At 37.9% G+C, this 25404-nt stretch overlaps 1 protein-coding gene across 10 annotated transcripts in view; it reads left to right on the top strand.

The window, feature by feature from the left end:
* The window catches only part of BCAS3 (BCAS3 microtubule associated cell migration factor), a 421342-nt gene that overhangs the window by 56234 nt on the left and 339704 nt on the right, over positions 1-25404 (top strand). For all 10 annotated transcript variants that reach the window (XM_081160910.1, XM_081160913.1, XM_081160909.1 and 7 more), the window contains exons 8-9: positions 19518-19625; positions 20807-20883. In XM_081160910.1, the coding sequence (XP_081017036.1) occupies positions 19518-19625; positions 20807-20883 (185 nt within the window). The remainder of the gene's footprint in view (positions 1-19517; positions 19626-20806; positions 20884-25404) is intronic.

The raw sequence follows: 25404 nt of genomic DNA, 5'->3' as shown, positions 1-25404 counted from the left end.
TTTTCCATTATGTAACATCGTTTAATCTTCAACAAGCCTGTGGAGGAGATCACATTATCCTCAATTTACACACGAGGAAACGGAAGCTAAGGGAGGTTCAGTCCCAGTTTGTTGTGGACCCAGGCCTTTGCCTTACTTGCCAGTCAGCAGATTTTGAGAAAATCTCTTAATCTGAGGAACCATATGTACTGAACCAGGCTATTGGCATCTCCAAAATTTTAGGATCTCCTTTCCCCTTGGAGAGGTACAAGACATGTCATTTGCCATCTGTTTCCCTGGCAAATGCTTAATTGGTTACCAGGTAATTTGGACATTGTCAGTTGCTTATATGCACAATTAATACTGCCTGTTAAATTATTCTTGGGAAAAGTAAAAATTTTTAAATATAATTTTTATTTCTATAAATTTATAGTACCATTTCAAAGAATTGAGAGTTGCTATGGAAATAATCCCAGTTCTTCCTCATATTTCACCCTGTAGGTATAAACACATTATGCTTTAGCCCACAATTTAAAATACTGGCTCTTATTGCATTCATGATAGTCATTAAAGTGCCACTTATTTTGATATTCCAGTGATGTGTTCTTTCATTCTTTCGTGTGTGTGTGTGTGTGTGTGTGTGTGTGTGTGTGTGTGTAAGAGGCAATTCCATAATCATTCCAGATAAGCCATTTAAGGTCTTGGAGGGAGATAATGTTTATTGTGCTACTGATCCAGGGATTAAGTCAGTGCCTTATGTAACAGTTTGCGGGAGGGAGAGGAAGTATGGACAGTACACTAAGGAATATACACTCTCTTAGGAAACTAAAGTTCATTGTCTCTTGTATACCAAACAGTTCCAGTAATGTGGCTGTTCGTGGTTAAGATCTTGTTGGGTATTATGAATAATTGCAAAAGAGTAATATTGTTCAACAGCTGACTGTAGACCTTGAAAAATGGTTACTCTAGTATACTCCCATCATGTTGCACACAGTGTGTGGATTGGAGGTGTGATGTTTACATGGAGAATCATAGACTATTGGAAGTAGAAAGAACCTTGAAGATCATGTAATTTAACCACAGACTCTCATCATATATCCATTTGGTGAAGGGAAGTTCTTGTAAGGGCAAGAAAACTTCTTTATTTCAATTAGTTAGGAATCTCTTGCCCTTTATTAAATACGCACTCTGCGGCTATATTTCCAAGTCAGAAAAATGAAAAATTTGGCAACCAAGGACATACCTATAAATGAGTATCTGTTATATTACATTTATTTTGAAAAAAGCAAAATAATTTTATAGCTAAATAGAAGTAAAGACTTAATTTCAAAATTAAGGACTGTTTATTAAATATAATACAGTCTGTTCACAGCAGTAATCTCTTTTTCAATTTTGTTACAAACTGCCAAGAAGGTCATCTTGGATTGGGATAATTCCAGGGGTGTTTGGAACCACTGCTCTAGAGCAGTAGTTACTTAGGTGGAGGTTAAGCACTTTCACAGCCCTGAAGCATTATAAAGAGGCTGTTTCAACTTGTATGTAAGGAAATGAGGGCTGTTTAAATAGGAGTGGAAGGGAGACTGCTGGGGATCATGAGGATGCGAGGTTTCTTTTTGTCACGAAATGTCAAGGAGCCCTTGCATGTGATACTGAGTATTTTCCGTTTTGACCGGTGGTCATCTGCCGTGTTTGTGAGGTCTGGTGGCGTCACAGTTTGGGCTGTGTTGCTTCTGCAGACACACAGATTTAGGCATCCTTCCAGTGCTTGGTGCTCCAGCACATACTCAAGTGGGGTAATTTGAAGAGAATTAAAATAAAGTGAGACATGTAGGAGCAGAGATCCTTGACCATTTCTGAGCAAGGGAGAGAGCCATTAGCAGAGCCTGCAGAGAGCCCTGTCAGGAGGGTGGCTGGACAGAGGCGTGGTGTCTGATAGGCGCTCTGTCTGTCCGCAGTCCCCTCCCAGCCGAGCCCCGGGGCTTTGCAGCCTCCCCTCATTTCCCCGATGGCTCTCGGGCCCGACCCCCAGCAGCCAGAGGCGGGCTCCGGGACATGCAGGGACCCCCGACGCAGCCGTGCCTGTGGGCCGGTCTCCCACGCGAGGCAGGGTGCAGAGAACGCGGGGCGTGTCTGGAGGGGCAGCGCACTTCCAGCCGGCAGAATTCCACACTAAAGCCGAGATTCTGGGGAAAACATGTGGAGGAAATTTCCGCAACCCTGCGATCAGAGCAACAATCCTGATTAAAAATTGGACCGTGTAGGAAGAAATGTTAATATTACTAGTAAATACAGAATTTTACCTTAGAAAGAAGGCAAAGGTACTTTGGCGGGGGTGGAAGGAAGAGCTGAGACTGTTAAATTAGGGAGAGAAGGTTGAAAAGTTGGTGAGGAGAAATGGTGCAAGTGAAGCAAAGGATGAAAGCTTTACCAATGATCTTATAAAGAGGATTGAAAATAAACACAGACTAAAACAAAGTATATTTTCTCCAGCGTTAGCTTACTCTATTGGACTGGCTGAATGTCCTAGGAAACCGTGTCATGTCATGAGAAGCTGTCATGATATTTGAGACACTGAAACCGTATATAATACATCCAACGAGGACTGAAACCAGTCAGCGGTGGATTAATATTATCAAACTAGGAGACGGCAGTCAGCCTCCCACCTGGTACTTTTTTCATACAGATTCCTCTTTTATGTCTCTGTCATGGTGTTTTTTTCCTCATAGTGTCGAGGAAAAGATCATTCTCATCGAACATTCCCGATTCTGATGCTGAATGTCTACCTGAAAGTAGCTTAACTTTAGTAGTGACCTTTAATCTATATTTACTTTCAAATTAATGTTGGTCGTATAAACTTATTTTTAGTATTCAATTAACATATTTTTCACTCTCTGTGAAAATATGGATTGGGATAGAGCTCATTATAGTTTTTGCCATTCAAAGTAATGGAAATGATTTTCCACTTAATGCCTTCTCATTTCGTGGCAGAGTTTTCAGGAACAAATTAAAGTTACTAAGTGAGGCATGCATGTTTGGGTAATTGCGTTGTGCTATTGTGTTAAGTTTTTTATTTTGTGGGATTTTGGGGGGATATTTTCATCAAGATAAAACTCGGGTTTCCCAGTAGTTTTGTGGGAATGTTTTTATTCCTTTTTTTGTTGTTCATAATAAACTCAGTATGATTGTTCTGGGCAGCATTAACAGTCAGTTTTATAGAGACTCGGGGTTGTGGTTGGAGAGGTTTGGGTGCTTTACCTGGTTTCCTAGCAGGAGTGTGTCTTTTCCTGTAGGTATGGTCAAGTATAGGGTTTCTTTAATAAATGGTACCTTGGGCCAGTTTCTTCAGTTCTTCCTCTGGTTTTCTGATAAGACGCTTATGCTCAGCTCTTTTCTCGACCACGAAACTCCCAAGGATACATCCCATGTCTGATGTGATTCCCCTGATAGGTATCTCTGGTCCTGCACATGTTCCCATCCCCTGACTTTCAAATAATCTGCCTCTGGGGATTTGATCCAGGTGATCTCAGACTTATTATTATTATTATTTTTAGCATTTCCCTACTCCCTTGCTTCTGGGAGTAAATCCTGGGTGATTTTATCTGTGCTCTGCCAGTACTAGGACCATTGCACTCCCTCCTTGTTTTTCAAGTAATCCCTGCTCAGCTCTGGGCCAGCTCAGGAGAAGGCTCTGCCAATTTTGAATATTTAAGCCTCTCTTCCCTACGTAAATAAAGTTGTTGGCTTTTCTCTCTCTAGTTATGCTGCAGTATGATTTAGGGGTGATTTCGTTTGCTTTCCCTGTTGTTATGTATTGTTTTTCAAAGATATTTGGAGATTCAGAGTTCGGTGACCATATATACACACTCAAACACATTGGTAAATATATTCGGGTTGTGTTGTTTTTATTTGCACCTTGCTTATCTTTGCCTCTTATTAACATATTACAGTAGGTTGTATTTGACAGTGAATATTAGTGCTATCTTATTATGTACACGATCCTAATATATGCATATTTTGTTAATATGTATTTTAAAATATCGATCATAAGTGGGAAAAGCTTAAAGCTTAAAATAGGCCTTCAAGTGCAGCCGGCAGATGTCAAGATCTGATGTTGAGCTTTGTGAGATTTTGCCCCTGAGAATGCTGGGGAGGCATAGATGAAGAAGGCACTTGGGAAAGGTTTGTTTCCTACACTGTCTGACTCCACACTTGTTGAGAACAAAAATTAGCCACAAATTTTATTAAACCGAGACCATCTCTCCTGACGTTTTACTATAGTAGTGACATTGCAGAGAAGTGTATTTTCATGAGCCACGTCTTATTCTTGTCCTGTGGTTCTACCTGATTTTAATAGAGGTCCTTGGGGGAATGAATCCACACTAAGTTTTGAACCTTTAATCAGAAAGTAGGTGTTGAAAGTCTATCATAGCGATGAGTTGAGAGAATGGTACCTCTTCTCTTTGCCTTTAGGATCTGTACACCTGAATATTAAGCTGGCTGGACATTGCCTTCATGTACTGTTCCAGCAAATTTGACTATTGAACAAGTGAAGTGCTAATACTGTGGATATATTATGTCAAATATCTAAAAATTAATTTCACCTGCTTTTTTCTAGTTTTTTTTTTTTTTTTTTTTTTAATGTGGCTACTAGAAGATTTAAAATTACATGTGTAACTCATGTGATCTCTCCCTTGAACTGTGTTGCTCTGACCTTGCCTTGGACTGCAGTAGGTATGCACTTGGACTCTTTCTGACTACCTCCATGTGGAAAACCATCATAGCTTCTTGTTACATGTACAGGTCTACAGAGTCATTTCTCCTGAGCTATTAGTTAGGACATTTTACAGGAGTTTCTAGAAATTTGACATAAGGAAAGATGGCCAGAGGGTATCGTGTGTGAGCCTTCAAGACAAATCTCGACACTAAGATATTCTGGATGACATTGGGCCTTCAGTGGCCACTTTTGTCATGTTTAAATCTCACAGGAACTCTACCTATAGCAATATTTATGGATAATGGACCTGATTTTCATTTCAGGTTCTATAATCTTCTTTCTATGTGCATTTAGCCTAGTGTTGGTACTCTGTAATATTCATTGATAATCCTGAATCCATGGATAGAATTGTGTAGAATAAGGGAAAGGCCAAAGATTTTGGGTTCACACAGACCTGGATATAAATTATTATGCTTAGCTCCTGTGAGAATTAAATAAGGCAATGCTTTTGAGTATTTAGTAAAGCATCAGGCCCATATTAGGTGCACCTCCTGTTATTTGGCTCAGAAAGATACAAAGGGCAGCCAGGGAACACTCTTTACCAAGGACTTCTTTTCATATTCATATGAAGAACAAATATATGCCTAAGTCTGTATAAAGCCATCCTGCGTAACTATTGGAGAAATGTGGCCATGCCCAGCTCGTCCCTTACTTGTGCAACAGGTCTGTCGGGCTTCATGTCCTTGCCCAGTACTGTACCTGATAGCATCTCTGATGAAAAGGAGCCCTTTACTTTCATTGGAAAATGGTAATTAGTTTATATCCCCCCAAAGAACCTCATGTTATATTTATATATTTTTATTGAGGTATAATTGAAACATGACAAACTTCACCTAAAGTGTACAGTGTGATACATTTTGACGTTTGCATATGCCCAGGAAACCATCACTCCAGTCAAGATAGTGAGCTTACCCGTCGCACACAGTAGTCTTCTCGGGCCCCTTCTTAATGCATCCCCCCTGCCCTCCTCGCACTGAGCAGAAGCAGCACGTTCCTTCATAGTGATGTCCCTGAGCATCATTGAGGTCTTTCTTTTTGGGAGATACTTTGCTGTTGTGTAGTTTAAGGTGACTTGAGTATGGAGTTTAAAATATAAAGGTGGGCGTCTGAATTCAGAGTTGCCTTTTCCTCTGCTCTGCATCTTAAACTAAAGGCCTTTCAAAAGTGAAGCTTTCCATCTAGAACCAGCACATAAAACTACTAACGGGCTTGCAGTTTCTCTGTGTAATCATTTCAAAACAACAGTTTTTTCAGCCACCAAAAGGATGCAGTCTTGACATATAAATAGAAAACAGATTGAGTTTTTGGCTGATACTGCTATACTGGTTTAAATGTTGGTACAGTCAGCTTCAGGCTTAGATTACAAGATTTGCAAATTAAAGGAAAACCAAAGGCAGAGAACATCTGCATAGATTCTGACTTTGTGGAGTTCCATACAGGCAGACTTACTCTGTTCCTGGTGGGACGGAGCATGTGCACAGCGAACAAGCCTGGAAAAGAGATCAGTTGTGTTGTGATAATCCTAAGGACAAAATTGATGACGGACCTGAAGTAATTCGTTCTGGGATCCATGACAGTTTCCAAATCAAGTGTTATTTCACAATTGTGGGGGGACAGTGTTTTGTTGATGTAGCTGTATGGCATTTAGACAGAATAAAATCTTGCTAAGTCTCATTAGTTTTGTGACTTGACGATTTTCTTGAATCAAAGCATTTGGGATTTGAGAAAGGTTACTTGCTTTCACTAAGACTTAAATTTTTTTTAATCAATGACCACATCAATATAATTGACAGTAAATTACTACACATGTCATTAATATGTAAAGAATCCTTGCTTGCTACTAGTAGATCATAGCCGGTGTATATGATTTTAAAATGTTTGCTATAGATTACCTAGGCTGCCGTCTCAAATAAATGCTTTATTTTAATGTGTTTTTTTTTTCTTTTAAGAGGAGCTTTAAATTCTTTCAAGAAATATTTGTGGGTACTGACTACATTTCAGCTACTGTTACAGCATCTCTTCCTAGTATTCCAATGATTGAACACCCTAATTAGCATTTCTTTATGCTCTAGAAGTGTAAATCCAGCTCTAGTGGTCACAACACGATGTTGTGACACAAGTCTAGTAGGAAAAATTCCCTGGACGATGGCAGGACTCCTGAAGCCATCCAGATCACGAGGGGGAAGGACAAATGGGAAGTCCTGGATAGTCACTTTGTGGGAAAGGTCATGCTAAGTGAAATGGTAGAGGAAATTGTTGTTTTTGTTTTTAATGCTAAAAGATTTTGGGTTTTGTATTTGTGCAGGGTGGTACAGAGGGCCACAATTTCCTTGTTTATTTTTATGTGCAAGGCTGTTAGTCATCTTAGGTTACAGAGGTCCAAGTACTTGAAGAGAATTTGAAAAGATAAAGAAAAACTTCTTTTGGACTTACACTTTGTGAAAGAAACCTGAAAAAAATGATGAACGCCTTGAATATTATTTTATGTTTATAAACAGATTACTATTTTAAAAATAAGCTCTCTGGCCTCAATAAGGTAGTGCCACAGCCATAGTATCCTAGAGGCAAGATTTTATTTTATTTTATTGTTGTTTTTTGAATGTATATTTTAGTATTAACTGATTTTATCCTATGTTAGAATCACTTGTTATAAGGAGTGGTTTTTCTTAGCATTCAAGTAATTTTATTAACATCTTGTTTTTCAAACACAATATCCAAAGACGGTTAAGCCAGTTATTGTGAGATGACTGGCATATTAATTAGAGCCCTGGGGGAGCTGTGGGTGAATGTGCCAGTGGGAGGAATGGAGATGGGACACAGAACAAGGGACAGTACTTTGAGGGTACCTTTGGGGATTGTTGTTTTTTAAACTTATACGTGCTTAAATGTGTGGTGTCTTTTGGTTTTATCACTTACTTAAATATAACGCTTCATATTTCTCTCTCTGGAAACAATAAAATATGATAAGTTTGTATGTCGTGAAGCAGCATCTTCTATTTTACTTTAAACTGTTTTCGTATTTGTCCCTCTCACTCCCTTGAAACATTTCGGAGGCCACACTCCGGACGCATCTGTGGGTCAGTTCTGTCCCTGCACCTTCCTCAAGCGAGGAGGAAAACCCGGGGTTTCTGATGCCAGCGAGCTTGGTGAAAACAGCTGCAGCGCACGCTCGTCGCGTGTGTGTGTATGTGTGTGCGTGTATGTGTGTGTGCGCGTGCGTGTGTGTGCGTGTCTGTGTGCGCGTGTGTGTATGTGTGTGTGCGTGTGTCGCTCCCCAAGCGGAGCAGCGCCCCGGGAACAATGCGAGCGCGGCCTGCGCGGAGACCAGACGGCTGCGGCCGCTGCAGATTATTAAACACTGTAAACGCCATCACGTTAATTACAAGAGGAACCAACTCTGCGGAGATCAATGTGTTTCCAATATGGTTGGGAGGGAGGGTACAGTAGAGAGCGGCGAGAGAGGAAATTTCTTTCTGGCAGGACTCGAGACATGGGCCTGTGGCTGAACTTTTTACCCTAATTACCTCCTGCTAATGCCTGCAGCGGTCTGGAATCAAAGTGGCGCTCGGGGCCCTGGAAATTCTCTGATGTGGCAGACGTTTGTTGTGTGAGGAGGGTTTCTGAAGAAAAAGCAGAATATTGTGACAGGATTTTAAAAAAATTTCTCAGTTACCACCCACCTCACTTGTTGCCTACAAAAATAGAGTAATTGTTTGCATCTGTGTGTGCTTTTTTAGCCCCTAAGAAATAACTGTTATAAATCAATGTGACATAGATCCAGTGAACTGAGGCTTGCCCGAGGTAGGCTTGTTTTCATTTTTTTTAAAGTTTCTTCCTTATTTTAAAACGTAGGCTGAAAACGTAAAGGAGTTGTTTGTGGTAAGTGAGAAGAAGCGTTCGGCCGGCTTCGGGCCGTTGCCCTGACGCGCCTTTCGGGCGAGGCCGGCTGGGGGGCGCTGGCGGCCTGGCCCTGGGCTGAGGTGGGCGCTGCCCCCTCCGCTGCCCCGGAGGCTGAGGGGCCTTTCTCTGACACTCGCCGTCCTTCCCTCCATCTGTCACCAACTTCCCGGCTCGGACAGATTTTCGGAATAAAAAGAGTAACTCTTGGAAAACCACCTGCTTCCCCGCTCCCAGGCCTGAGCGCGGTCCCCGTTGGCCACGGCAGCCCTGGGCAGCCAGGCGCTGGCGCAGGTGGGCGCCCCGCTGTCTGGCCTCGGCGCCCGCCCTTTGCTCATCTCCCCAGGCCCTTCGGGAGAATTCCTGAAAAAACACGAGCGCACTGTTCTGAAACGCAAGAACATGAATGGTTTCCCGTGGGTACACGTTTACGTTGGCAGTCTTTATTTACGTGTTGCGCAGAAATAGCTTTAGTTTGCAAAGGTAGTGTGTTATTAGGTTTTTTTGGATTCTGGGCAGTAGAGAGAATTTTTATTCCTCATAATGAGATCGAAAATTCCTTACACGGTTGTGTCAGAATTCACATCTTGCTGCGGTTAAGCTGTGGTTACAGATCGCTCTAATACAACGTTAGTATTTTGCATTTTGTGTAGTTATGCTTTTGCATTGCATCGATGACCATTCATATGGTAGTTTTATTTGTGAATTGTGAATGAAGGTTATTTCTTTAAATGACCCCGTTTCAAAATGTTACAAATAATTTATTTTAATTTGTTCAGTACGTATGTTTATAAAAAATTTTTGATCAGTGGAAGGCAATTAGACATTTTCACTTCTAGTATATCGTTTCAAAATTATGGTTATCTACATTGGGTATAATATATGCATTTTACAGCTTTTGCCCTCCCCCCGCCACATTCCACTTACCTTTACAAGAGCAGCCAAGTAAGAAAAACATTTTTCTTCTAACTCCTATGTGAAAAGCAGTCTTTTATTAATACTGTTAACCCTGAAAAACTACTTATATCTTAGTCATATCTATATCTTTAGGCATTTGGAGCTGTTGCAATTTAATTTATACTTCACTATGAAATAGCTTTGCCTATTATTATGAGTATTTCAAATCTCATCTGATACCACGATTTAGCTAAATTGATGTGTATATATAAATGGATATTATTTGTACAACAAATATGTGTTTATGATAGTATCTATATTTTGTTCTTAGCTCCTTTTAAAATCTCCAAAGCCCGCAGACCTATCACTGTGTCCTGAGGAGGGGCTTCTGTGGGCTTGGAAGACTGTGGGCAGCTCACCTGCTAGTGAGGGGGGAAAGAAGTGACATGATGCCGCTTTATCACGTCACAGAATGTGAAACCGCTTAGCCAGTATGGATGTAAATATTCCTCCCAACTTACAAACACACTCTATGGTATACAAATAATTATTTTTTTGGTACTTTAATAAGCCAAATTAGAGGAATCGATTTTTTCTGTTGTCATTTTAAGTACTGAGGAGAATTAAGAGAAGTAATTGATTTTTACACATATTCTTTTCTAAACACCCTCTTGGTACATTTTGGTGTTTTTGGTTTTGAGAAGTAGATTTCATAACCTACTGACGAGCTTTTCCTCATTTCTCAATGTGTCTCAAATGCTGTAATGAACTATAGGTTTCTTTGACATGTGTAAGTTGGTTTGTATTGATTTCATATTATCCTCAATCTTTATGCACATTTATAAAGTTTCAGGGTAACACTGGAATAATAAAAACACATATGCTTTTACACAGTATAGTGTATTTGGCCTCTGTGCTTGCTTGGCAGGAGTTAGTGTAATTACCATTCCTTTGTGAACTAAGCCAGACCTTAGTGTTCTCATTTCAAGTATCCCCTGTTTCTCAGTTAAACTGTGGTTATAGGTATCTGCTGATACGCAGAATGCTTCCATATATACTCTCTTTATCATAACAGATAAGCGGTTATAAATTAGGTTTCTTTTTAGGGGGGAAAAAATCCAAGCAAGATTTTGCTGAAGTGTCATTGCTTCTACCATAAACAACATAAATTTAAAAAATATATTTGTTTACTATTCATAGTTCTTTTATAATATCATGACTGAAAATTAACTTTTTTTAAAGAGGAACTTCATGATGTATTTCGTAATCATTAAGCACAATTTTAACGTTAACTTATCTGTTTTGCCTCTGTACTTCTGTATCCCTCTGATACATGAATTTAGACCCACTAAATTCAGACCTTTTAAAATTATAAACTAGTGATATTTTGATATTCTGAATTATTAATTTAAAAGAATACACTATAATAGTTACACTGTAATTATGGCTAATTCTAATATGTACTGCATAAATATAGAGGCAGATATGTTTTGTTTTTATTTTTTTGGAGACCTGATGCCATCGAAGGCAAGGCTACCACTTTCAATCTTTGTATTTTTTCTCTCTTCTGTGTTTATTTTTTATTTATTTATTTTTGTAATCCTTACCTGAGGCTGTTTTTCCCGTTGCTTTTCAGAGAGAGTGGAAGGGAGAGAGAGAGAAACATCAGTGTGAGAGAGACACATCGATTGGTTGCCTCCCTCCCGTACGTGCCCCCACTGGGGCGGGGATCAAGCCTGCAACTGAGGTATGTGCCCTCGACCAGAATCGAACCCAGGACCTTCAGTCAGAGGGCTGACGCTCTAATCACTGAGCCAAAATGGCTAGGGTGAGATAAAATGTCGGCGCAGTTATATACTACTCATGTTAGAACAGGTTATGCAGAAAAGTAATTAGAATATGTTTCACTTGTACCCCATTGGTATAATTAAAACCAGTTGAGAGGTTTAAAATGTTTGAATTCTTATTGATATTGATTTATTTATTTGGGACGGGAGTGGCAGATCCCTGGATTTTTAATTTAGGAGAGATATTTGACAAGCTGACAAACTTGTACTTTGTGTTATTGGGAAATGAGATTTGATAATTTCTGGGAGACTTGGGAGATTTTGCTCCATTTTCAAATGATTGCATGTTAACCTTGTTTCCCTTTTATCTAGTGGAGATTTTACCTTTCTTTGCAGTTGTCAGAAAAATTGAACTACTGTATTAGATTTTGATTGTGAAACTCATATTAGTAGGTATATGTATTTCCTAGATGTTACAAAAGATGGCAAACTAGCTTTGCCAAACATTCGTAACTTTGTTTAAGCCCTTTTATTTTCAGCAGATTACTAAACCTTCTGCTTCACTAGAACTTTAATCCAGTCTATGTGGAATTACCTTACATTCTTTCTCCTCTGACTCTAGCATTACTTAACGCCTCTATTAGAAAGGAATACCTGCTTATGTGTAACCGATCTGATCATCTAACATTTCTGCAGGGGAGAAGACTGGCAAACATAAGTTCTTTTTCGAGTATGCTCAATCTTTTAAAAAGACTATTCAGGTACATGTTTCAAAATACATGAATTTTCCCAGTATGTGGAGCATTATTATAGCTGAAAGGGAAATAGAGAAATCAACAATTCAAGTTGGAGGTTAACATTCTTCTTTTAATAACAGATGGAACAAGTAGACGGGATACCAGCCAGAATATGGAAGACATAACTATAATATCAGTTTGACTCAACTGATATTTATAGAGCATTACAGACACACACTTTTAAGTGCATAATCCACCAAGACTGATCATATGCTGGGTGACAAAGCAAGGTTCAACAATAGAGTATGTTTTGTAAGCATAATGTAATTAAATTAGAAATCAATAACGAACATCTCTGGAACATTTGTACAATGTTTGGACATTAAACTATGGGTCAAGCAGAACTCACAGGAAAATGGAATGGTTAAAAAAAACCTAGCATATCAGAAATTTGGGGTGTAACCAAAAAAGGGGACAGAGAGATAGTTATAGCACTAAATGCTCTCATTTGAAAAGAGAAAGATCTAAAACTGTTCACCTTGAGGATCTAAAAAAGATGAGAAAGTTTACCTCAAATAAGTAAGGAGAGGAAGAAAATAATAAATGGAAGTCAATGAAAGAAAACAGAAAAAAATCAGTTAAGCCAAAAGCTAGTTCTTTGAAAACATTAATAAAAGTGGTAACCCTTTAGTGAGACACAAATGATACCAATATCAAGAATGAATCGCCCAGCTGGGCGTGGCTCAGCGGTTGAGCATCGACCTGGGATCCACAAGATCACGGTTCGATTCCCGGTCAGGGCACATGCCCAGGTTGCGGGCTCGATCCCCAGTAGGGGGTATGCAGGAGGCAGCCCATCAATAACTCTCATCATCCATGTTTCTATCTCTTTCTCCCTCTCCCTTCCTCCTCTCTCTGAAATCAATAAAAACATTAAAAAAAAAATGAATGGAGGTACATTACTACAGATCTTATAGTCATTAGAGCATAATAAGCAATATTATGAACAACTTTATCTTTGAAAACATACATGAAATGGGAAAACGGAAAACCTAACTCAGTGAGATGTTATTGGTACATGAAGAACAGTCAGTAGAACACTGTTGCTATGAAGCATTTAATAATCGTAAACAAATATTTCACAATATTTTTGTAATTTAATAAATCAGTTTTCTCTATGACGGAAGAGCACAAAACAGATATAGGCACTCAGGGAAGGAGGGGAGATGTGGTAGGAGAGAGAACGCCTATGGGAAGAAATAAATGGAAGAGATCCCACAGGTGCATCACAGAATTGGTGAAGAAGTTGGAAGGCACTGAAGGGAGAACAGATAGAAAATGGGAGCTTGAGCAGAATGGGAAGAAAATTAGAACATATGCATAGTTCCCAAACAGGAGAGGCAAAGTAATGCAATGGCGGAAACGTAAAAAATCAGAATAGTTAATCCCAAGATATGTTACTGTTGAGTTCCTGTGTTTCAGGAACTCAGGCTTACCTCATTTCCCCCACAACAGCTGAAGCAAATACTATAAGACCCTGAGAAAGACAGTGTAAAGCATACAACACTATAGATCAGGGATCAGTGAAGTTTTGTTTGCCATATATGAAATATTTTAAGCTTAGCTGACCATATGGTTTCTGTGGCAACTACTGAACTCAGCCTTAGAAAAATAAAAAACAAGTGGGTGTGGCTATGGCCCAGTGAAACTAGCAGTGGGGCTTGGCTTTGGGACATAGTTTGCGGATCTCTGCTATACAATAACGTTTTTGAAAAATTTTCTTAATAAAATTTTTTTTTTGATATGTCTTTATTGATTTCAGAGAGAGGAAGGGATAGGGACAGAAAGAGGAGAGAGAGAAACATCAATGAAGAGAGAGAGTCATTGATCAGCTGCCTCCTACTCTTCCCCGCCACTGGGGATGGAGCCCGCAACCCGGGCATGTGCCCTGACCGGGAATCAAACCTTGATCTCCTGGATCCTAGGTTGATGCTCAACCTCCGAGCCATGCCCGGCCAGGCCCTAATAAAATTTTAAGTGCTCTATGTATGTATGGTTTTTAGTGGACAAAGATTGTGTAGGCATAGTGGAAAATAATATCATAAATATATATAAATTATATATATGTTTATATTATTCATACATGGATATTTGAAGTAAACTGCAGACTTTTCTTGTCTCCTGTAACATCTTTCATAGTTTGAATTTTCATTGCCTTTTTTTTTCACTGTGACACATTAAACATATTTCCTTGTATTCTAACTTGGTGTTCTATCCCTTTTTTGAAAAACAGCTAGTTATTTTGAATTCTCCTTAAAGGTAGAGTATTTCTAACTCATCTTAGTATTTCATTGCAAATAATATAAACTTATTTTAAAAAACCTACTGTAGTATGCCTTTGGCTTCCTGTCCTGCTGTATGTGAGATGCGGATACCCACTGAAGAGCATCTGATTCCACCCCGGTTCTGAGATTACCTCCTGATTTTTTGTGGGCGTGTTGCTCCTTCCTGCCTCACTGCTGCCGCTCTCTCAACTTGTGGGCTTGTTGGAAGGTTTAATTACCTGGTGTTTATTCAGGGCTTTGCAGAAGAAAAATGTTGTTATTAACTAGGCTAATCACAAATTTAGCTTTTAATATGGTTAAGTTTCCATTTTCTTCGCCTTTTCTCTTTAATTACTTAATGAAAAACGCAACCAAGGGGCTTTTGTTGTTTAGAAGCTGCATCAGAATACAAATAATGTAATTCTATCAAAAATTTTCCTCTTATATTTAAAGGATTAGATTCAGTAACACATGTTGAAGGTTGTACAGCTTTTTCCCATTTAAAAATAAGTGTTTCCATGCTTCTTGCAATTTGTGGTAGATTTAAAATGTCTTTGCTATTTTGTGTTTCACTTATACATGCACATTCTTGGAAAATGTCACTTTCTCAAATACTTTGTTCCGCTTTTCCTAATTTTGGTTCAATCTGTTAAATATCATGAAGAAAAATAATAAAAGTCTTTGTAAAGGAAAATGGTATTAATGTTTAGGATTTTCAAATCATAAAAGCCATATTTCACATTGCTTTAATGTGATGCTCATTGTATTGCATTACCAAAAAATTATTTTGAAAACATTGTCCAAGGTAAGAAATGGCTATGATTCTAATAAAATACATGAATATAAAGCAAATAGCATATTAGGGTAAAAATTGGAAGTAGACTGGGAGTCAAAATTTTAATATTCTTGATATTTATAAATTTGAGTGTAGGAGTTTAATATTGTATTCTTTGTAATTTTCCCCCCCACAAAGCATAAAAGATGAGCTAATATGCCATTTTTAGGCAGTGTTTAAATTTCAAAGGTAAAGTGTAAGGCCCATCATCATTTCTTTATGCATTAAAAAAACTGCTGAAGCACTCAGCGTCATACTAACCCTTTACAAAAGGCTCAGGATACCCAGGCCATTCATCATTTTCTAGATGCTAATAACCTAGTTTTTGACATAGAAAAGGAATTATTAATTCTAACATGAAAAGGTGTCCTTCAACAGCAGTACATAACTGTACATACCTAAAAACCTTAATTTCTATTCCAATTCATAGTCCCGTTTGTGGTTCATTTGGCTCGACCTCACTGTATTGTTGACTCTTTCCTTAAATAGTAATTGTTAGATCTGAAACAGACTGTCAGAATATTTCCCCGTGTTTATAACATGAATAGTGTTATTTGTATATAAAACAATTCTGAAGTAATGGATTGAGAATTCTGATGATCACTCAACCAAATGATGTGGTTATATACATTTGGTCAAACTTTTAAACTGTGTAACCTCAATTCATTAAGAATAAATTACTGATATAAGTTATTAAGATTAAAATAACTTTTTTGATTTAAAGTGCGTAATGTTCAGTAATTTTCCAGTTTTATTATTTTGTAAACTGTCTCTACTGCCTTAATGAAAGTAAGTCAGATACTAGCAATGTTAGTGTGTTCCAGAAGAACCGGAAAAATAGACACCTACTCAGGTTTGTTTCAGAATAGTTTATATTGGTAACATTGAAAAAAATTATTTAAAGGTGTATTAGTTTAACATAATTGTCCATATACTACTTTATGGAAAGAAATTAATTTGATAGATTGAAATATAAACAGTAAATCATAACTTCAGTGACAGTGCTGAAATTTAATTTTCTACCTGATACTTTGAAGTAGTACAATGGCAGAAGGACAAACTTTTATAATTTCAATTAAAAAATTTGGAAATTCGGTCTGGTCTTTGGAATTGCACTTGAATCTAAAGGTCACTGTGTGTAAAGAGGGACAAGATATGTATTGATTATCTATTCCTCTTGGGAATAGATAAATTAGGACGGACCTTATGTCTTAAGACAACAGACAGCATCTCACAGTTTCTGCAGTTCGTCAGTCCAGGCACAGCTACCCGGGTCCCGAGCTTAGGGCCCTACAAGGCTGCTGTCAGGGTGTCGGCCTAATTGGGTTCTGTCTGTAGGCTTGACTGGGAGCGAATCCACTTCCAGCCTTAGGTTCATTTCTTTGCGGGTTCAGGACTGAGGGCCCTGGTGTCCTGCTGGCTCCTTGCTGGAGGCCTCCTGTGCTTCCTTGACGTGGAGGCTTCCCCACCTGGCCGCTCCCTTAGTCAGGCCACCGAGGAGTGTCTAGTGATGGCTTCAGGGAGGGTGGGGACTAGTGAACTGAAGGGGGATGAGGAGCATTTCTGAGGCACTGGGAGTGTTTTTTCCTATCTGGGTGGAGCTACGTATGTCTGTCTGTCTACCTTATGAAAATTCACCAAGGTGTTCACTGTAGGTGGGTACATTCTTTACGTATGTTTAGTATTCCTTTATTTAAAAATAATTATAAAACATAAAACAACTGCCAATGGCTTAGATTTTTCAGTGTCTGCTTTTCTACTTTGGAACCAGTTCTCTGATCAGTACGACTCTTTAACAGAAGCGAGTGACAGGTACATCTATATCCCACCACTTTAACCACAGGTCCCAGTGCGGCCTCTGGTCTGACTAACAGGGAGGGTGTGGGAAAGAGCCTGGCCCCTTAGGTTGCCCACTCGCCTTGGGGTGGTGGGTGGGATCTCCCGTGAAGTCGCTGGTGGCTGGCGGATCCTTTAAGTGAGCCGATGGGCAGGAGTATTGCGAGGTTTCAAAAGAAGCAGCAGCACTTGGAGCTGAGAGGGCGTCGTTGCAGTCATCCTGAAGATTAGAGGTGTGGAGGTGGGGATGGAACAGAGACCTTGAGCACAAAAACCACCAATGGAATATGGACTGGATGGAGGGCGAGGTGTGTGAAAGAAGGAAATGTAAACTAAATATGTAAAAAATTGGGCCCATATTACGTGGGGCTTTATTTGCTTAGATAAAAGGTCAAACTTGATTCTATGGCCGTGGGGCGTCATTGATAGATTCTGAAACAGGAGTAAATGATCAGAGGTGTATCACTTAGCGAGACTTTGAACAAGATAGATAGATTTTTGAAGTTTGTAACTTTTGAGTGTGAGGTAATGGAATAGACCACAGGTCCCCAGGCTTATAATTCTTAATTGTGAGCACTTCAGAGGAAAGCAAATTCTGCTTTTGTTGGGTGGAGTCATCTATAAGTTGGTTACGTTGAATTGTTGATCATAAGCTGTTTTAATTTTTCTTCATTTTTCCCATTCTGCTCCTCTGATACGTAATTTCAGTTGTCTTGTTTTCTGGTGGCACTGTGGAGGGTGTACTAGCATACAAAGTAAAAGCTTATGTCATGCCTGTGTGTTTTAGTGGAACACGCGTCCTTCCTGTTCTGGGGCTCGCACACTGCTGATGTCACCGAGAGCTTCCTCAGCAGCCTGCCCATGGGGAAAATTAAGATGGTCTTGCTGTGTCCCAGGGAAATGGTCAAGGCTTTTAAAAAGAGAGAAAGTAGAGAACAAAAGGATATGTCAGGCGTGTACACAATCGTGTTATTGGCAGATAGCGTGACTCCTTTATGAATGTGTGACTTTCTGAAAACTCTTATTTGAAAGAATTACCTTTTTCTATTAGGCATTGAATAAGAGGGTTTTTCCACAGATAGAGTTTTTAGTTCTATCAAGATTTGTTCAGTCAACTCTGAACAGCCTTCATTGCATTTGTTTTGTCTACTTCCATTGAAGGCTTTCTGCAGGAAGAATCTCAGTTGTGACATTGTATGGATGCCAGTGAAATGATCAGAATTCAAGTTTCTAGTGTACCAGTAGCCGTAATGAGCTGCTAATTGAAGGTGACAAGCTGTGTTTCACTTCCCAGCTGGCCTGGCAAAATGTTAAATTTCATTCATTATTAACTCATTGCTTCTCAGCAGAGGGGTGGTTTAATTAGTTGGGAACATTAAGAAAAGAATTTTTGCCTTGTGGTAATTTTAGAGATTGAAGTTGAGGTTTTACTAGACACCCTCCCCCCCCCAGTTTTGCCAGTTGTATACAGTCATGTAAGTATCCAACATAATCAAGACACAACAATATTTTCATCACCCCAAAAATATTCCCATGCCACTTCATACTCTATAGTTTCCCTCCTTCCCTGGGCCCTGGCAGCCACTGATAGGCTTCCTGTTACAGCTTTGCCCTTCTAGCTTTGCACTGGAAGGGGCTCATACTTTTATGTCTGGACTTTTTTTTTTAACTGCATAATATTTTTGAGGTTCATCTCTGTAGTTATGTGGATAATTTGTTTTTTAAAATATATTCAGTATATGATATTGTTTTAAAATTTCATTTTATAATTGTCCTTAATTTATAAAAATACAGGTGCTACTGTATCTAGTGACCTTGGTAAATTCATATATTATTTCTAATTCTAATGGTTTGTCTTTTTTGTGGGATTGTCTGAATATATAGTTCTACTTACAGATTTCAGCTATTATTGGGTTTTATACTTAGACAATCAAGTCATCAGCAAATAATGGCAGCTTTGTTTCTTCCTTGTAGTAATTTCTTTTTGTGCCTTATGTACAGGACCTTTTAAACTGTGTTTAATGCAAGTGGCAGTAATGAGCATCCTTGCCTAGATCCTGACTTTAGGGTGGAAGTTTTCAGTATTTTACCATTATATGTGATTGCTAGCTTTTGTTTGTTAGTTTTCAGGTTATTTATCAGATTTTAATGATTAGGCTTTTAATTTTGTCAAGTGCTTTTCTGCATTTACTGAGATAACCTTAGGATTTTTCTTTTCTGAAGTACTAAGTGAATGCGTCGCACTGTTGTTGCTTTTCTTTTCCCCCTACTGGTTTTCTTTCCCCAGTTTTACATTCCTGCAATGAGGTGATTGGGGTATATTATGATCTGTTTTCAAAAGCTCGCATCGGTTTGCTTATATTAGTACAGGCTTTAAGGTTATTTTAACGAGACAGCACAGGTCTGCTGGCCCTCCAGCCTTTGGAAAACCAATGACATTTGTCTTTCCAGCACCAGCCCACCCTACTGTTGCGTGGACCTCTATTCGCTTCGCACCGGGGAGACGGCCAAGTCCATCCAGTTTAAAACTCCCATTTACGACCTGCACTGCAGCAAGCGGTAAGCCTTCCCCGTGTTCTCCGTAAGGTAACATACCTGCCGGGCATGGAGAGCTCCCCGGGTGTCACTGCCTGCCTTCAGTTCATTTAAAAAGAGAAAGTTGCAAAAACACCTCTGAATTCTGCTAAATGGAGTAACTCTTAAGATTTCTTAACGAACGTTGTACAATTTCTAGTCTTGACCCATTAGTGAATTTTAAGTTTAGCGAATCAGAACCAGCGTTTAGAAAATGAAATGGAAAAGAATAGAAAGTATCTGAGCAAACGTACAAAGGCGCTGAGGAATGATTTTATCTGTATCACCCGGCTTTCTAGTATATATAACCTATGTGCTTCTGTGTTTACTGGTTTATGAGATGAAATGTATTTTTCCTTTTAGCATTCATCAAGGCAAAGCATATATCTGAGTATGTTAAATATTTAACAGTAATTGTAACCTTTATTTGATTTTTAAAAATAACTTTGAAATTTGCCTGTTATATCGATGTCTTGCAAGGAGCAGCTCTAAAGTGCAGTTTATAAGATAACTTTATTTGGGATATATTATAGGAATGTCAGTTTTAAAAAAGTTATAACTAAATTATTTGCCTAATTATTTGTAAATCTTGGGCTCTGGGAGAAATATAGTTCATATAGAGTCTGATTAAATTTTAATCTATTGAGTCAATCAAATGACTCATTTATGCTGAATAATAGTTGTCTGAGTTTTCTTTCTGTCTTTTTTGCTCCTGTGTTGGGAAATTCAACAATAATTCTAAGTGACAAGTTACATAAATCCATTTTATGTTCAGTCCCAGGACTTTGAGCCAGAAGTGGAAAAACACTTTTAGTAAATAGCAAGCAATTTATTGATCTCATACATTCGTAATGAAGATAGATTGATTTGATTTATAATGAGTGAAGATAAAGTTTTGTTCAGAGGGAAACATTTTTTTGAGATGTAGGTTACTCTCTGTCACTCTTTTTCCTCTAATGTCTCTCTTGATTATTAAGGATTTTATGGTTATATTTTTACATTTTATGAGGCAGATGTTTCTAGTGTAAACATATAACAAATGCTTGATTTTTTTTTTAAGTTGTAAGGATAGATACTTGTTTAAATCTAGATGATTTAACTTATTTATGATTCAGTTCATACATTGTCACGGTCACATTTTCTTTTATGTTTCTCTCTAATTTTAGGATCCTCGTCGTAGTCTTACAGGAGAAAATCGCTGCCTTTGATAGCTGTACTTTCACAAAAAAATTTTTTGTCACAAGTACGTACCAACTTGATGTATTTTCTATTATATGCGTTTGAGTTTATACTATTTACTTGATAGAATCAGCAAGCTAATTGTAATCATAACATCAGTATTTCATGGCATTCTATTTTTGGTAGATTCCTGTGTTTCTGTTGAGGTCTTATTTAGCACTATAATTTTATAGTATGTATTTTCAACCCACAACACTTTTTCCTCATATTTCTAAGCAAGCCTTGTACTGTATTGCCTCGGTAGCTCTCCTTGAGTAGCTGTGATTAATTTAGGTCCCTGTAGCTATGTTGTACTTTCAAAGCAGTTGTTTAATTAATTGTCATAACATGCTTGAGGTAACTGTATTATTGTATGTGAGGGATTTGAATCTGGGTGAAATGTGTATCTGTCTCTCTCCCTCCTCCTTTCCCCACCTCCTACGACTTCTGCTGCTGCCTAGAAGTGCGGAAATAAGCATAGAATATGGACCTAAACACACACATGCACACACACTCACACACACGTAGAGAGGGAGAGGGAAAGGTAGGGATTTTTTTTAGGTAATGGACCAGTCTAAGATTTGTAGGGCAAGCCAGAAGGATGGAAACTCCAGCAGGAATTGATTAGAATTTTTTTTCTACTGTAGTCTAGAAAAAGCAGTAGTCTTCACTCTCATTTTTTAATGTTTTAACTTCTACATTTCACCATTGAAGCTATAGCTACTTTTCCAGAGTCTGATATGTATGCGCTCAGACTCGGTTCTGTTGGAACAGATCTCAGTTTTGTTATGACCAGGCAATCCCAGTCATGGTCCTACATCTCCTGAAAAAGTGCGGCTCTACACAGTATTCATCAGTATTCATCACTGGGTAGCAGACAGTGTTCCTTTCTGTAAGAGTTCATGTTCTTGATATAATTAATACATTATAGTCTACCTGTAAGGGCATAGATTACATACTATTTTTATATTACATATAACATAATATAATAATTCACTATAATACATAGTTTATCATTTTGTAAACTATGAAGAAGAATATGACAGCCCATCTCCTTGAGCTTGTACTCATTTCTCTCAGAGATCTACACAGATAATAATGGAGATCATAGTTATTGAGATTTTTTTTTTTTTTTATCACAAAGCCTAATGTACACCATTCACAAATTTACATTAGTATCTCCAGGCTGTTGGCTGGCACAATGTAGGATTTTATTAAATATTTCTTGAACAAATGAGTACATTAGCCCAGTTATCAGTCAGTTATTTTATGCTGATCAGAAATTTAGTGAAGCTTTAATAATTATTAAATGTAGATAATTAGATAGGATCTTCTATTGTTATATGATAAATTTAAAAATGTCGGGGAACATATATTTGTTAACATCTTTATTCACAAATGTAGTATATACATGACATGGGAGCTTTGTCTATTCTATGACCTGTTTTAGTTTTTAATTTTTTTTATACAGGTCTTATGCACTAATATATTACATTCTATTTGTATTGCTCATCATTATAATTAAAACAATGAGAGAAATAGGCCTAAGGAACCATGTGTGAATGTAGCCATTTCTTTCAAATATGTGGGCTACAGAGGAGTGAATCAGAACAGAATATGAACATTTCAGCCAGATTCAGATGCCAGGTATTCCTGAGCATTTGTCTTTACATCTTATCAATAATCTGCTGTTCATTGTTAGTCAGAGATTTGTGTGTCTTGGCTTCTGCAAAATCAGACGTCTCTGTTGTGACTCCATTTTAACTTTATTCTTAGAGTCTATATTTCCTGTGTGTATGTGTATTTTTTTTTAGATTCTACATATAAATGAAGTTATATGGTATTTGTCTTTCTCGTCTGACTTATTTCATTTAGCATAATATCCATATTGTCACAGATCATAAAATCTTATTCTTTTTAATGGCTAAGTACTATTCCATTGTGTGTGCATCATATAGTCTCTATCCATTTTTCTATCGATGGCCACCTAGGTTGCTTCCATATCTTGGTGATGGTAAATAGTGCTGCAGTGAACATAAGGGTGCGTATAGCTTTTCAAGTTCGTGTTTTTGTTTTCTTTGAATAAATGCCCAGAAGTAGAATTGCTAGGTCTTCTGGTAGTTCTATTTTAAATTTTTTGAGGAACTACCATACTGTTTTTCATAGTAGCTAAGCCAATTTACAATCCTTTTAACAGTGTATGAGAGTTCCCTTTTCTTCATATCCTAGGCAACTTGTACTTTGACTTTTTGATAATAGCTGTTCTGACAGGTGTGAGGCCATAGGTATCTCACTGTGGTTTTCATTTGCATTTCCCATGTAGCTAGTGAAGTTGAGCATCTTTTCATATGTCTTTTGGCATTTATATGTTTTTGGAAAAGTGTCTGTTCAGGTCCTGTGCCCATTTTTTAATTGGAGTGCTTGATTTGTTGTTGTTGAGTTGTATGAGTTCTTTACATATTTTGGATATTAGCCCCTTATTTGAGTGTTATTTGCAAATATCTTCTCTTATTTGGTTGGTTGTCTTTTTGTTTGGTTGGTGGTTTCCTTTGCTGTACAGAAGCTTTCTAGTTTGATGTAGTCCTGCTTATTTATTTTTGCTTTTACTTCCCTTGCCTTTGGGGATCAAATTTATAAAGTTCCTCTTTGAGACCAAGATCCATAAATTTAGTACCTATGTTTTTTTCTATGTATTTTATTGTTTCAGATCTGATATTTAGGTCTTTGATCTATTTTGAGTTAATTTTTGTATATGGTGACAGATACCAGTCTAGTTTCATTCATTTGCCTGTGGCTTTCCAATTTTCCCAGTGCCATTTTTTGAAAAGGCCTGCTTTTCTCCATTGTATGCTTTTGGCTAATTTGTTGAAAACTAGTTTCCCATATAAATGTAAGTTTGTTTCTGGATTCTCAATTCTATTCCATTGGTCTATGAGGATATTGTTTTCATTGTGCAAGCATTTAATTTCTAAAATACTTTGAAAAGCTCTTGTGTAACACAATTGTGAGCACCTTAGTTATGTATGAATCGGGACTGTAAAATTAGTAGAGACAGCTGTGTCCATCAGAGAAAGCATCTTGGGAATTTGTGCCAAAGGGTAGAAGGATCAGGTAAAGAGAGAAGATAGGGAACTGGGAAGGGAACGAAGCCAGTGTGATGAGAAAGGAGACACCTTTGTCTTTGGCTGTACAGAAAAGGTGGCCTTGAGCAGCTGTCTGATGTGGAAATCTAAAACCCATGTACTAAGAAAACAAAAGACAAGGACTGATAGATGTCATTAGCAGTCATTTCCAGTGTGCGCAAATTGAAAAGTAGATAGGAGGTCTCCAGAGAGACCAGAGGATCATACAGTAAGTAAGTAACTCTTCCCATTGGCCCCGTTTTTAGTTGGGGGAGGAGCATTTATTCCTATAGTCCTGATGTTACTTCTTAGTATTAGTATGTGTTCTTCATTTATGTTAATGATGAATTAGCAATGTAAGGAATGAATTTAAAGGATCTTTAAACGGCACAATTATTTTTAATTTTGGAAAGAGGAGCTTTTGTTGTTGTTGTTTAGAAGCAAGTTGGCAAATTTTTAAAGAAGAGTATAGGACGTTAATGTGAGAACTAAGTCCAGTTCAAGTTAAAAGTTGAGTCTCTCCCTCCTCTTTTGGTTGCCCTCGTACATGCAGTGGCCTAGGCGGCCCGGTGTTTCACAGCCTGGTGCCCGATACGGTGGACACGCGGCGAATTTGTGCCGTGAACCAACTTAGGACTTTCTTATTCCCTGAACTTTATTCCCACCCATTTAGCCTTGAATGTCAGTACTGTTCAACTCGTGGCATTTCTTTTTCTTTTTTTAACATAGACGATTAATTTATTTTCACGATACTTATGAAGACTTTATGGCAATGTGTAAAATGCTTATGAGATAATGTTACGAAAAGCTGAACACATACTTCTACTCATACTGTCAGGAAAAGTCTGAGTATCGCATAAGGCCAAAGAATGGTGATGTGCGCTAGAAACTGAAACGGATTTGATCTGTTGAAGTGTTAGAATGATGGATACATTTTCATGTTTATTAATTTTTATTTCTGTTAATATTTTATGTATCCTATAACAAATATGTTTTAAATTAAAATTAAAATGACTTTAGTTCAGATCGTGTGTACGTCTGCAAGCAGCAGGTTGAAATGGCATGATCAGCTCAGCCATTAATGCTTCCTCTAACGAGTCAAGGCGTTTGCATTATGTACAGCAGACAGTATTTTTCCCATTGAAGAAAATAGAAAATATTTTATGATGTCCAAAATGTTTTGACATTTTTTAGCTCATTTTTAAAATCAGTGTTAGTTGGTAATGATTAGTTTACTAAATTGAGCAATTTAACTCTATTTGTTATTTGGAATAACAGTGATTATTTATTTCCAAATTTTTCTATAATGAGTATATAACTAGAAGAAAAGTCTTCAAAACAACACAAGCTGTAATATTGTATGATTCCAAGTATAGCCATATGCCACTTAGCATGGGGATATATTCTGAGAAATGCATCTATTC

The sequence above is a fragment of the Miniopterus schreibersii genome, assembly GCF_964146895.1.
Source record: "Miniopterus schreibersii genome assembly, chromosome: 16".
NCBI lineage: Eukaryota > Metazoa > Chordata > Mammalia > Chiroptera > Miniopteridae > Miniopterus > Miniopterus schreibersii.
Note: the sequence above shows the minus strand (reverse complement) of the source record. Positions and strands in the feature narration are given on the sequence as shown.